The sequence below is a fragment of the Anolis sagrei genome, chromosome 4 (genome assembly GCF_037176765.1).
Source record: "Anolis sagrei isolate rAnoSag1 chromosome 4, rAnoSag1.mat, whole genome shotgun sequence".
Taxonomy (NCBI): Eukaryota; Metazoa; Chordata; class Lepidosauria; order Squamata; family Dactyloidae; genus Anolis; species Anolis sagrei.
Genome location: NC_090024.1, coordinates 178,289,643 through 178,304,744, shown reverse-complemented (window position 1 = coordinate 178,304,744; position 15,102 = coordinate 178,289,643). Strand labels below are relative to the sequence as shown.

Below are 15,102 nucleotides of genomic sequence, written 5' to 3'. Positions count from 1 at the left end.
CCAATCCCCAGAGTCAGACAGGACTGGACTTAATGTCAGGGGAAAACCTTTACCTTTTACCTTGAACACCCCAAAAGAAACTGCCTTTTTCAAATAGCCCAGGCACTGCCAGATCCCCTAGCTAGTATACTTTAAATTAAGGACCTTTACCATATTACACACATCAGAATAAAGCAACGTATACATTAAAATGGAACCATTGAAACATATAAATTAAAACAGTTATTTATAAATCACAGCAGCTTGACCCCACTTTAATTGCCATGACTCAAGGCTATGGGATCATGGGAGCTCTTGCGTCACAAGGTCTTTAGTCTTTTCTCATCACACTTGAGAAGAAGAAAAACCACTTTAAATCCGGTTTCTGCCTTTGCAGAATTCTGTGGTTTGTAATTTAGGGAGGAGCCTTTACCAGCCTCACTTATCTACAAACCCCAGAATTCTGAAGAAGGCAGTGGGTTTTAAGTGGGGTTTTTTTCTCTAGTGTGATGAAGTTGGAAAAAAGTGACTCACCACACTAGAGATTTTAAGTAGATTTTTTCCCTCTAGTCTGATGACATGGAAAAAAGTGACTAGAGAAAAAATCCACTTAAAATCCGGTTTCTGTTTCTTGCAGAATTCTGGGGTTTGTAGTTTAGGGAGGAGCCTTGAGCAGCCACCCTAAACTACAAACCCCAGAATTCTGCAGGAGGCAGACTGGATTTTAAATGGAGTTTTTTCTCTCTAGTGTGATGAAGTGGGGGAAAAGGGACTCATCACATTAAAGAAAAATTCATTTATAACCCAGTTTCTGCTTCCTGCAGGATTCTGGGATTTGTAGTTTAGGGAGGAGCCTTTAACCCCCACCGTAAACTACAAACCCCAGAATTCTGCAGGAAGCAGACAGTGGGTTTTTTTTCTCTAGAACAGTGGCAAGAGTGCTAAAGGAGAACGCCCTGCATCAATTCTGCAGCGTGGGATTCAATCTTGGCCGCTGGGATGCGGGCGCCGGAAGGCAGGTGGGTGGCTCAATGGCTCCGCCCCCCGCCCTACTCTTAAAGGGGAAGAGCCCTACTAGGAGGGAGGAAGGAGAGGGAAACCGGGAGACCAGCAGGATGAGTGTCGTCGGCCTCCTCTCAGCGCTGCTCTGCTGCTCGGCCGCCACGCTCCTGTGGCTGAGATGGCAGCGGCGGAGGAAGATCCGGAGGAAGATCCAGGAGGCCCGGCAGAGGCGGGAAGGCGCCCTGGAGCGGATGGGGGCGGCGGCGCGGAGGTTCACGGAGCAGGTGCGGAGAGCAGCTTGGCCCCATTTGAACTGCCATGCCTCCGTCCTCCTGTGGGATCCTAGGAATTGTCCATGGGTAGAGGGGGCTCCAGCCCTTGCAAAGCTGCAACATCTCTGGCAGTTCAAATAGGATCAGACTGCATTTATTCTTACACTGTTCAATGCAGCCTCAGCTAGAGAGCTCTAGTGCTTCGCCTAAGGTGGGTTAAACCCTTGTGCCAACCGGACCGAAGAGCGACAAGTTCGAATCCGGAGAGAGTGCGGATGAGCTCCCTCTGTGAGCTCCAGCTCCCCGTGCGGAGACATGAGAGAAGCCTCTCACAAGGATGGTAGAACATCAAAAAACATACGTGATCTGGCAGAATTGCCCATGTCCTTGGTATTGGTTTACATTAAAAAGGGCTTTTTGGGGTCACAGTTGGCACTTTCCACATGCTCACATCCACAAACCTAAAGTCTGCAAGTCACAGTCTTGAACTACATGGGCTACTTTTTCACAGGCAATTCCGTAATCATAATTTTATTTCTTACCCACCTCTCCTCGAGGTGGGTTACTTAATAATAATAGTAACAACAATTTTATTTTTGTATCCTGCCACCATTTCCCTGAAGGGACTCGCGACGACTAACATGGGGACCAAGCCCAGTCAACAGAGATGAAATATAACAATAAAATGCATATACAAACATCATAACATAATTACAAACTGAATTCATCAAACAACAACCAGTAGCCAAGCATAGTGGCATTTCCAAATTAAGGGGTGAGACGGAGGCTTGTGCAATACAACTGCAAGGACAATAATAAAAACACATAAACATTGTAAAAATACCACAAATACCACATATTAAAATGTATTTCTATAAAAGATACATATTAAAACGTATTTCTATAAAATACATATAAAATACACAAAACAGATGAAAGATTAATAGTTTGTTGTTAAAACAAGCAAAGTTTGTGTACCAGTGGCATGCATGTATTGTGTTTGTCATGCCAAAGGTTGAGGGGCCAACCTTTGACCGACCCCTCGACCTCTGAGAATGCCTGCCATAGATGTGGGTGAAACATCAGGAGAGAATGCTTCTGGAACATGGCCAGACAGCCCAAAAAACTCACAACAAACCAGTTTTCCCATGTTTTTATGACAGAACCAGTTAGCAAATGGCTTTTATCACCCAGGACAAAATCGTGTTCCATAATTTAATGGTACAGAAATCTTAATCTAATCATCATCATCATCATCATCATCACATTTTGACACCACTGTAATTGCCATGGCTCAATACTATGCATCATGAGAAATGTAGTTTTACAAATAACAACAACAACACTAACAATAATAATAACAAAATTGAGGTCACTGAGAATAAGTAGTAGGACATTTATAAGTCATTTACTTCCCATTCAGTTAGTTCTGCTGACAAAATTACCATCTGTCAGCTGCAAAAGGCCACCTACTTGGATCTGCCTGCATTATTTGCCGATACATCACACAGTCCTAGACAGTTGGAAAGTGTCTGACATGTGATCCAATACAACAGCCAGCTTAGTGATCTTGTTTGCTGTGTACTAATCTTGTTGTGTTTCAGATAATAATAATGATGATGATGATGATAACAACAACTTTATTCTTTTATCCCACCACCATCTCCCTGAAGGGGCTCGGGGCGGGTTACAGATGGCATAGAGTGCCTAAAAACAAACATAAAAGTGAACACAATATAAAATACAGTAAAATAAAACACATGCACATATAAAAACATCAATTCAGACTCAGTCAAGATGCGGTCCTCTAACTGTGGTGGTAAATTACTGGTGGCATGGCCGGGCTTGTAAGCATTGGAATAAAATAAGTTCCACTCTTCCTGTCAAATTGTGCCTTCTAAAGTTCAGTTGAAATCTATTGTTCAGTAACTTCAAACCAATAGACCTGGTCCTGCCCTATGACGAAACCAGCTTCCTGGTCAAAGAGACTTTGAGCCCTAGTGCTGTCGGTCTTGATCTAACATTCACTAACTATTAATTGTATTACATAGTTACTGTACTCCTACAATGATTTTTAGATGTCACTGTCAGAAAAAGTCCATATTTTTGGGAAATGGAGCAGAGAAGCAGTAAGATGTACACAGCATGTTGCAGTGCACACACATTTCATAGAATCATATTGTAGAATTGTAGAGTTGGAAGAGACCTCGTGGACCATCCAGTCCAACCGCCTGCCAAGAAGCAGGAAAATCGTATTCAAAGCGACAGATGGCCATCCAGCCTCTGTTTAAAATCCTCCAAAGAAGGAGCTTCCACCACATTCGGAGACAGAAAGTTCCACTGCGGAACAGCTCTCATAGTTAGGAAGTTCTTCCTCATGTTCAGGTGGAATCTCCTTTTCTGTAGTTTGAAGCCATTGTTCCATGTCCTAGTCTCCTGGGCAGCCGAAAACAAGCTTGCTCCCTCCTCCCTATGACTTCATCTCATCTATTTATACATGGCTATCATCATGTCTCCTCTCAGCCTTCTCTTCTGCAGGTTAAACATGCCCAGAGTCTGGAGATATTTACTGGTGGATGGTTGCAAACAAAAGAACAGAATAAAATAATTCTTCATTTGATGAGATCATTTCATTATTGAAGAAGCAGAATGACTTTTTGTAACCAAATAGCATCTGCAAAATGGAAGGAAAATGGAGGGGAAATGGAAGGAAAAAGAAAGAGGGGCCGACCAAGAGCAAGATGGATGGATTGCATCCTTGAAGTAACTGGATTGACCTTGAAGGAGCTGGGGGTGGTGACGGCCGACAGGGAGCTCTGTCGTGGGCTGGTTCATGAGGTCACAAAGCGTCGGAAGCAACTGAACAAATGAACAACAACAAGCACCTGCAATCAAATGAACTGAAATCATTTTCAGATGTTTTGAATATGTGAATATTTAGAGGGTTCATTAAATTATGGATGGCTAGGCTTAGTAGTCAGCTATTATTTCTTCAAGTCAATTGTCAAACTGGGTCCAGTTACAATAAGATAAAGGTTTTACCTTGACATTCAGTCTAGTCGTGAACGACTCTGGGGGTGTTACTCATCTTCATTTCTAAGCTGAAGAGCTGGCATTATCCGTAGACACCTCTAAGGTCACGTGGCTGGCATGACTGCATGGAGCGCTGTAACCTTCCCACAGAAGTGGTACCTATTGATCTACTCACATTTGCATGTTTTTGAACTGCTAGGTTGGCAGAAGTTGGGGCTAACAGCGGGAGCTCATCCCGCTCCCCAGATTCAAATGGCCAACCTTTCAGTCAGCAAGTTGAGCAGCTCAGTGGTTTAACCTGTTCTGCCACAGGTTGAGAATCTTTATCCACAGGTGCAGTTTGACACCACTTTAACATGGTTCAATGCTTTGAGCTAAAAAGAGAGAAAGATGGTGCATTTTTCCCAGTTATATGCGTTTGTTCTTAGTTATATGGTTAATTTTAAAATAGTGTGGCAACCTGAAACCTAAGATGGTTATCTTGAATGACTTTGTTTTGTGCAACCTCCCAGTTATATGCGTTTGTTCTTAGTTATATGGTTAATTTTAAAATAGTGTGGCAACCTGAAACCTAAGATGGTTATCTTGAATGACTTTGTTTTGTGCAACCTCCCAGTTATATGCGTTTGTTCTTAGTTATATGATTAATTTTAAAATAGTGTGGCAACCTGAAACCTAAGATGGTTATCTTGAATGACTTTGTTTTGTGCAACCTCCCAGTTATATGCGTTTGTTCTTAGTTATATGGTTAATTTTAAAATAGTGTGGCAACCTGAAACCTAAGATGGTTATCTTGAATGACTTTGTTTTGTGCAACCTCCCAAGGGCTCTTCCAAAACAGGCTGTTCCTGTTCTCATTTTATGACTGACACATGGGTTATAAGCTTTTGCGCAATTAAAACTTGTGCACCAGTTGCGCCCGTACCTTGGGAAGTCTGATCTGGCCACGGTGGTCCACGCTCTTGTTACATCCCAAATAGACTACTGCAACGCTCTCTACGTGGGGTTGCCCTTGAAGACTGTTCGGAAACTTCAACTAGTCCAGCGAGCGGCAGCCAGATTGCTCACCGGGGCGACATACAGGGAGCATACCACCCCCCTGCTATGCCAGCTCCACAGGCTGCCGGTTCAGTTCCGAGCACAATTCAAGGTGCTGGTCTTGACCTATAAAACCCTGTACGGTTCCGGTCCAGTGTATCTGTCCGAATGTATCTCCCGCTACGTCCCACCTCGGAGCTTGAGATCATCCGGGGAGGTCCTGCTCTCGACCCCACCACTCTCACAAGTGAGGCTGGTGGGGACGAGAAGCAGGGCTTTCTCAGTGGTGGTCCCTCACCTGTGGAACTCACTCCCCGGGGAAATCAAAGCATCACCATCCCTCCTCTCCTTCAGGAGGAGGGTGAAAACTTGGTTATGGGACCAGGCCTTTGGGCAACCAGGCAATTAAAGACCAGCAGGATGGACGAAATGGTATTAAAAGTGGATCTATGAGACAGCAAACACTGACAATGTAAGGGAGGAATTTAGGTTTGTATTGTTTTTATTGATTTTATTGATTTTTACTGGAATAATGCATGAAGCTGTTAGTAACTGTGAATTTTACTGTAAGTTGTGATGATTGTTGTGATGCTGGCATCTAATTGTGCCTTACTGTGTAAGCCGCCCTGGGTCCCCTTCGGGGTGAGAAGGGCGGGGTAAAAGAACCCCAAATAATAATAAAATAATAATAAGGGTTCATTGAGAAATGAAATCCAAGGCCAGACTCTTCAGATACAAATCAAACAACTTTGAATCAGTTTATGCAACAGCATTTCCTAATTCTGTGTCCTCAGCTCTGCTCTCTCAAAAGAAACATAGACACATGGCACTTGTGTGGGTGGAATATGTGGTATAAGCAACCAGGGTGAGCAGAGTTATTTGATCACTGGGAGCTTTAGTTAATGCATGGACAATTTCTTTCTCTCATTCAGAATCCAAACCACCGACCAGAATCAATCTTGTCTTTGAGCCTGCCTGAACTCTGCAGGAAACTCAGGGATGGTTTGCTTTCGCCTGAAAGTGTTCTCTATACCTACATGGACAAGGTGAGAGATGGCTTCTGAACAAGCAAACAAATACTGTGAAGTAAGTGGAAAAGGCCAACAATACTCAGTGTGAACCCTGTCCTTGTTCTTGAACAAAGAACATCCACATTAATCCAGGGGAAATGCCTCTGAAAATGTTTATTTTGAGATGCTTCTGTACTGTATATTTATATAGTGCCATCAGTTTGTGTCTTGGCTTACAATTGACGTATCTCAGGGCTCACTCAAATCATTTTTGATCTCTGAGGCAAAGGATAAGGTGACATTTTACCCCACCCACTATGACATGAACAGAAGCCAAGTGGAGTGCCAGTCAAATCCTACTTCCTAGCAAGGTATCTTAGGGAGTGACACATAGCGCTGTTGGGCAACATGCCTCTGTTGGTGTATGCCTCCAGAATCTGGTGTTTGAGATAGCTGCTGTTTTGCCAAAGGCAAAGGGTTCTTTCGATATTCAAAGACAATAAACATACAAGTGATACAAGATTTTATTGAAAAACAAGCAAGACATCAAAGCAAGCACATGAACATAGCAAGTCTGTCTCAGTTAGTCTGTTGGGAACATAGCAAGTCCGTCTCAGTTAGTCTGACAGAAAGATATGCCCTAATCGCATCCTATAGCATTGACCTAAGTCTGCATTAAGATCGTCTGGAGAGGACCTGCTCTCGGTCCTGCCACCTTCGCAGGTGCGTCTGGTAGGAACAAGAGACAGGGCCTTTTCTGTGGTGGCTCCTGGGCTATGGCATTCCCTCCCGAATGAAATTAGATCTGTCCCCTCCCTCCTGACCTTTAGGAAGCTAGTGAAAACTTGGCTGTGGAACGAAGCTTTTGCAGAATTATGTCTGAGACCGGCAATTGACCAAAATTACTAACCACAATATATAGACTGAGTTGATATGATTTTATCTTGGCAAATGGCTGTTATGTAATTTATCCTATATGTATTGATTAATTTTAATGTTGATGTATGATATTTTAGATTTTAGTGTTAGCATTGAATTTTTGTTGTAAGCCGGTCTGAGCCGGTCTTCTCTACGGAGGTCTTCTCTACGGAGGTAGAGAAGATCGGGATAGAAAAGTTTTAAATAAATCAATTGTGAATTTCAGCTTAAAGCTAACTTGGGCCCCTTCCACACAGCTGAATAAAATCCCACATTTTCTGCTTTGAACTGGAATATATGGCAGTGTGGACTCAGATAACTCAGTTCAAAGCAAATATTGTGGAATTGTCTGCTTTGTTATTTTGGGTTATATGGCTGTGTGGAAGGACCCTTAGGCACTTCAGTTGCCTAAGTACTTTGTCTTAATTGGTTGGGCTAATCTCAGTGTATGTCTTTAATTGGGCTACACAAAGCGTTAAACAAGTAGATGCTAGCCAGTGTACCCAGTCAGGTAAATGATGGTCTGCCTCAGTGTTTCTCAAACTCTGCTCCTCCAGGTGTTTTGGACTTCAGGTTACAGAAATCCCAGCCAGCTTACCAGCTGTTTGGAATTGTTGGAGCTGAAGTCCAAAACATCTGGGGGAACATGGTTTGAGAAACTCTGGTCTATCTGAACCCATTAAACAAGTAAACACTGGCCAGCTATGAACAAGAGGATACTGGCCAGGTCACCCAATCAAGTGACTAATGGACTAACTAAACCATTAAACAAATAGACACTAGCCAGATCACCATATGGTGAATAATGGCCAAATTTGATCATCAAGACTGGGACCTGTCCAGGTGAAGGCATCCCACATCCCAAGGCCATACGTTCCCAATTAAATTTGATTCTAAGACACATATTCAGCAAATGCAAATCATAAATAAACTTTTAACCCATAATGTATTTTTGGAAAATAGACAACACAACTGTGACACTGTACTGTTTCCTCAATATACCATTGTCTTCCACGATATTTCCACTATAGCTGTCTTGCTTAACTTGCTTCCTTTTCCTGCTTTCCACAGGCTTTGAAAGTGACTGAAGATGTCAACTGTTTGACTGATTATATTGAAGACAGTGAATCACAACTTCTGCAAGTGAAAAGTCAAGGAAAGAAGGGTTTGCTTTATGGAGTACCTGTCAGTATAAAGGATTCAATTGACTGCAAGGTACAGCCAGAATGGACCATGGGCAGGTTGCTTCACATTCATGTAACAAAGCATGATTTCGGCATGGAGTTGCTTAATGGTTTGCATGCTTTATGGAAATGGTTCTCAACCTGTGGGTCCCCAGATGTTTTGGCCTTCAACTCCCAGAAATCTTAACAGCTGGTAAACTGGCTTGAATTTCTAGAAGTTGTAGGCCAAAACCTGGGGACCCACAGGTTTTATAGGCACTAAGGTGTCTTGAGAACATTTTAGCATGGAGTGTCTAGATATATTGCCCAAAACCCGGGACAAGAATACTTTTTCAAAGGTAAACCGTACACACAATCCCAAGAAAAACTAAAGTTGAGAACCAAGGGAATTGGGTGGAATTGGCGGTATAGTATGACACTATCCACTTTTGTAACAAAAACAAAGGATAGATGTGGAGTTTGGGATCCAGCATCTAAGTGCAATTAGTTAAGAGATCTTACAAATTACCCTTAATGGCAATTTCCAGTTCCTCTGAGATGCTAGATCCCAAGCCCGATACCCTTTCTTCATTCTTTTTCCATGAAATTTCATTTCATATTTTGAACAATCTTTTTGATAAATAGATTGAAGCAGAGAAATGTGTTACTATGGCTTAGTGAACTCAATCATAAAGTCATTTTCCCACCCTATGACATGTCCTCTTGTCATATCAAATCATGCAAAGCCTCACTAGTCCAGAAACATTTGAGAAATATCTGTACAGTTGTGGATTTGACACTTAACAACATTGTTTCCTTGATTAGCCTGCTGGTATATATTTTCAATAATTTAGTCAGGCTACGTGCAGTTGAGATTACCTTTATTTTGGGAAACAATTGTCCACGGGTTTCAAGAATATTAGTAATCAATTCATATTCAAAATTATTTTGATCTATTCAAAAGTATGGCAAACAAATAAGAGATGTATGCATCATAATGAAATGCATTTTAAAAATATATTTCCTTCCTTTACTTTGTATGTTTGAAATGTAACAAAGTAATTCACAATGTGATAATATTTTTTACATAAATCATCACAAGAACATATAAGATATTAATCTGGTTTTGCTAATGTGAACATTTTGGTGAACTGGAGGAATGTCACATGGTAAACATCCCTACATATGTCCCTGACCTGAATATAAAATGAAATGAAACTATTTTGTGCACAAGTTATGGGAGTTTCATGTTATTTATTATTATTGTGTTGTTTGCGATGTTCTCTTATATTATGATCAGGATTGTTGCATAATACATAAAGTTTCCACAGGGAATATGAATCATCTCTTTTTATTTTTTCCAGGGCCTTGACTCTACTGTGGGTTTTGTGAAGCGTCTCAACCATCCAGCTACGGAAGATGCTGTTGTAGTCCAGGTGCTGAAACATCAAGGAGCCATTCCATTTGTAAAAACCAATGTCGCTCAGTCTTTGATGAGGTAAATCTTTCCTTAACTGCTGTATATATGGATTTCTACATAGATACTCAGAATGCAACTTTCTGTTTATTAACTATGAATAATTTCTGTCCAAATTCTATCCAGCAACTTGTTTTAAGGCCCTTGTTTATGGAGATACATAGCAGAGTTACAAATTCTGCATAGAACAAAGCTTCAATTGTTTCCAAGGAGATAAAGCACAAAATATGTAACTGGATGCCATGAATCTGGCCCCTGTCTGGCTTACAATGGAGCTTCTAGAGTCCATCATTGTAGTGTGTAAAAGCATGAAAACACTTGACATTATGGTGATGACAATTGGGCAAGGCAAATGGTTTTGTTAGCTCTGCAAAATCAGCTTGCTGACTGTTAGCCCACGTCTCTCATGTACTGAAACTAGCTTTGGAATAACAATCAAATGCTTCATGGAAAATTGCGGGAGAACCTAGATTACAACTCCCATGATCCCTCTCATTGGTTAAGGAAATGTAGACTGATGAGAATAGCAACCCAATAACACCTTGGAGAACTGCATGTTTCCCATACTGCCAAGGAACAATTTATACTGTATTCCTTTCAGTGATATTTAATTTTTTTGAGCATGCACAGCTTTTATTTTGGAAAGTGGCCATTTTTATTCTGGTAATCATCTCTCCATCCTCACTCCACCTCATCCAAGAAATACAATGGGTAGTTATTGTTTTTGTGATGTTAGAAAAGGAGATAGACTCTACATGCTCAACTTGAAGTTTGAAAACAGTTCCTTTTGGCTTCCCAGTCATCATAGCTGTTTTCCCTTCATCTTTTCCCCCCTCTCTCACAATACCCAGCAATACAGCCAGCTTGTGGCTATATTTGCCATGTTTAAATAAAAGACTTGGAGCATTACACCTCCTTGAAAGACCTAAGGCAGTGACAGGGAGCAGCCTTAAATCTTGGAGCTGGTGTGCTTTTTGTATCAAACTGGACCCATATCAGTAGCCTCTCACTATCCAATTAGACAGGCAAATGGTTGTGATAGATGGGGGAATTTCTCCCACTAGTGGGGAATAGAGTGAAAGCAGGGGTTTTGGGTAGTTGGAGTTTCTCTGGTCCCTCAGCAAGATAAAGATTTCTCTTCCCAAGCAATTTACAGGGTTGCTGAAAGCAGGGAGTGGTTGAAATTGTATGCCAGACCTCTATTTGAAAGATTTGGGGTGATCTGTGTCTGTTTTATTGGCTGTCTTTTCTTTATTTTCAGCTATGACTGTAGCAACGTAATCTTTGGCCAGACAGTGCATCCTCTGGATCACACCAAAACCCCAGGTGGTTCTTCAGGAGGAGAGGCCTCTCTTATTAAAAGTGGTGGATCAATCTTGGGCATCGGCACAGATATAGGAGGCAGCATCCGTATTCCATCTGGCTTCTGTGGGATTTGTGGACTCAAAACTACAGGCGACCGAATAAGGTACTCAGCCAAGTTAGGTCCTTAAATGATAGTGCCAGGTTAAGGAGACGTATCCCATTATCTGTCCCAACTGGACTAGACTTAGTGAATGATGGGAACTTTACAAGTCAACACTATAAATGCTGCTGTTGTTGTTGATGATGGTGATGATGATAATAATATCAACAACAACAAGTTTATCCCTTATTTGACCAGAAATGGTTTAGATTTTGGATTTTTTTTTCGTATTTTGAATCACTGTATTTGCAAATACTGTATACAGTGTTCCCTGACTTATTGTGGATGTTACATTCCAGGACCACGCATGATAAGTAATATTCTGTGAAGTAGGGACGCCCCCTCCCTTACCCTCTTTACCTTCCTCTTCCTCCTCGTCTTGCCGCCACTTCTGGAGCGATTGAGGAGGTGGCGGAGGCTTCACGGGGCCCAAGCGGTGTCAAGAAAGGGCAATGAGGTGCCTTTCTCTCTCTCTCTCATTTCTGCTCAATGTTCCCTCGCTACTTAAATTATTATTTTTTAAACCGTGAAACAGCAAGTCCATGAAAAGCGAACCGCGAAGTAGTGAGGGAACACTGTATACATCAGGGGTCCTCAAACTTTTTAAACAGAGAGCCGGGTCACGGTCCCTCAAACTGTTGGAGGGCCGGATTATAATTTGAAAAATCTATATAAATAAAAATGTAATGTTCGTTTGTGGGATTAACATAACTCAAAAACCACTGGACGAATTGACACCAAATTTGGACAAAATACATCTATCAGGCCAATAAGTGACTATCACTCATAAAAACACTGAAAAACACAGCGGAAGAGACTTAAAAAGCAACATCCCCCCAAAAATACATTACAATACATGCGCAAAACCATATATATATATATATATATATATATATATATATATACACAAACACACACATTTATGCATATACACACACAAAACGCATACACAGAAAGGGGGAAAGAAGGAAGGAAAGAAAGGAGGGAGAGAAGGAGGCAAAGAAGGAGGGAAGGAGAGAAAGAAGGAAAGAAAGAAAGAAGGGTAGAGAAGGAAGGCGAGAAGGAGGGAGAGAAAGAGAAAGAAAGAGGGAAAGAAGGGGGGAAGGAGAGAAAGAAGGGTAGAGAAGAAAGGAGAGAAATAAAGAGGGAAAGAAGGGAAGAAGGAGGGAAGGAAAGAAAGAAGGGTAGAGAATGAAGGAAGGAGAGAAGGAGGGAGAGAAAGAGAGAAAGAAAGAGGGAAAGAAAGAAAGGGGAAGGAGAGAAAGAAGGAAAGAAAGAAGGGTAGAGAAGGAAGGAAGGAGAGAAGGAAAGAGGGGAAGAAGAAGGGAAGAAGGAGGGAAGGAAACAAAGAAGGGTAGAGAATGAAGGAAGGGGAGAAGGAGGGAGAGAGAGAAAGAAAGAGAGAAAGAGGGGGGAAAAGAAGGGGGAGGAAAGAAAGAAAGAAAGGTAGAGAAGGAGGGAAGGAGAGAAGGAAAGAGGGAAAGAAGGAGGGAAGGAAAGAAAGAAAGAAGGGTAGAGAATGAAGGAAGGAGAGAAGGAGGGAGAGAAAGAGAGAAAAAAAGGGAAAGAAGAAGGGGAAAAAGGAGGGAAGGAGAGAAAGAAGGAAAGAAAGAAAGAAGGGTAGAGATTGAAGGAAGGAGAGAAGTAGGGAGAGAGAGGGAAAGAAGGAGGGAAGGAGAAAAGGAAAGGTAGAGAAGGAAGGAAAGAGACAAGGAAGGATGGAACCAAAGAGAGAACATCAGGAGAGAATGCTTCTGGAACACATCCATACAGCCCTAAATCAAAGATGATGTCTCTGTGTGTGTGTGTGTGTGAAGGGAGGGGGTTCTTGCCCAGCAGAGGAGGAGGAGGAGGGTCTTGGCGGGTGCTTCCCTGGTGGAAGGAGACCCCTCCCTCCCTCGCTCGCTCGCTCCCTCCACACTGACCCCCTTCCTCTGCTCCTTGCCTTGCCTTGCCAGGCAGAGGCTTGGGAGGCGTACCATGCCCGGGACGCGGCTGCTGCTCCGCCTGGCTTTGCTCTGCGGATGCACGCAGCTCGTGGACCCTTCCCAAAGGCAGAAAAGCTGGCTTGGCCCAGGGAGGAGGAGGACGAAGCGGCCCCGAAACTGCTTCACCCGCAGCCTCCTCCGCTTCTCCTGCCGCCAGCAGGAGAAGAGCCAGCTGGGCCCAGGGAGGCGGAGGACTAAGCGGCTCCGAAGCTGCTTCGCCCGCCGCCTCCCCCACCTTCTCCACATCCTGCAGGCCGGATAAATGCCCTCGGGGGGCCGGATCCGGCCCCCGGGCCTTAGTTTGGGGACCCCTGGTATACATAATGAGACAGATCTTGGAGATGGGATTCTAATCTAAACATGAAATTTATTTATGTGTTATATACAACTTGTGCAATAGCCTATAGGTAATTCTATGTAATACTTTTAATAGTTTTATACATGAAATAAATTTTGGAAAGCAAATATATGATCTCAGTCATCATGTGGACAATTTCAGATTTTGGAATTGTGGATAAGGGATGTTCAACTTACATTGTGCGCATTTATATCCCTCTTTTCCTCAGTCTTGTGATTAAATGTAGCCTACAAAAGTTAAAATGTTAAAAATACAAACGTTCAAAAATATAGTTAAACTATCAATAGATTTAAAAGCAGTTTAAGCCGAACCACCAAAGAAAAGAACAGTAGGCATTAAAAGGTACAATACAGGCAGTCTCCAAGTTACAAACAAGATAAATTCAGTCCTTTTATTCTTAAGTTGAATTTTTATGTGCAGGCAGTCACCGAGTTACAAACATCCAACTTACAAATGACTCATAGTTCAGCATGGGGGTTAGACAACATACTGTTACTACTTTCCTTTCTTATTTTGGTTATCTTTTTACAGCAAGAGAGGAGAAATACGAGTCTTTGGTGGGCAGAAATCAGGTATGTGATTTTGTCTGAATAAAGTGGAAAGACTAGTTGATAGCTAATCGGCATTGTGGAAGTCTTACTCCTCAGCTGGTCTACACAGTAATGATTATATCATCCTCCTACCAGCACTACCACAACACTCACACACATTACTCATGTTTCCAAAAGGGTGGAATGAGTTTTCAATTAGTATATTTATTTGATTTGCTTGGTTTCTAAACAATGTGCTATCATATTGATATGTAATTCTGCAGTGGTTTTTGAAAATGAAACAGCTGTGGTGGTAAGGGGTTAGAACAGGCATGGGCAAACTTGGGCCCTCCAGGTGTTTTGGACTTCAACTCTCACAATTCCTAACAGCCTCAGGCCCCTTCCTTTTCCCCCTCAGCTGCTTAAGCTGAGGGGGAATACCTGGCCGCTCTTAATGAGTTCAAGTCCCCAGGGCCAGATCAACTACACCCCAGAGTATTGAAGGAACTAGCGGAAGTCATTTCGGAACCATTGGCAACCATCTTTGAGAGTTCTTGGAGAACGGGAGAAGTTCCAGCAGATTGGAGGAGGGCCAATGTGGTCCCAATCTTCAAGAAGGGAAAAAAGGATGACCCAAACAACTACCGTCCGGTCAGCCTCACGTCGATACCGGGCAAGATTCTGGAAAAGATTGTTAAGGAAGCGGTCTGCAAACACTTAGAAACAAATGCGGTCATCTGTAATTGGTTAAGTGGACGAACACAGAGAGTGCTCACTAATGCTTCCTCTTCATCTTGGAAAGAAGTGACAAGTGGAGTGCCACAGGGTTCCGTCCTGGGCCCGGTCCTGTTCAACATCTTTATTAACGA

General features: G+C 42.5%; 1 protein-coding gene across 1 annotated transcript in view; it reads left to right on the top strand.

Annotated features, from left to right (window-relative positions):
* Positions 1-1,004: 1,004 nt before the first annotated feature.
* Positions 1,005-15,102, top strand: part of LOC132773878 (fatty-acid amide hydrolase 1-like) — a 32,154-nt gene continuing 18,056 nt past the window's right edge. The window contains exons 1-6 of the mRNA XM_067467900.1: positions 1,005-1,265; positions 6,257-6,370; positions 8,324-8,467; positions 9,780-9,913; positions 11,154-11,360; positions 14,235-14,275. Of these exons, the coding sequence (XP_067324001.1) occupies positions 1,011-1,265; positions 6,257-6,370; positions 8,324-8,467; positions 9,780-9,913; positions 11,154-11,360; positions 14,235-14,275 (895 nt within the window). The 5' untranslated portion in view covers positions 1,005-1,010. The remainder of the gene's footprint in view (positions 1,266-6,256; positions 6,371-8,323; positions 8,468-9,779; positions 9,914-11,153; positions 11,361-14,234; positions 14,276-15,102) is intronic.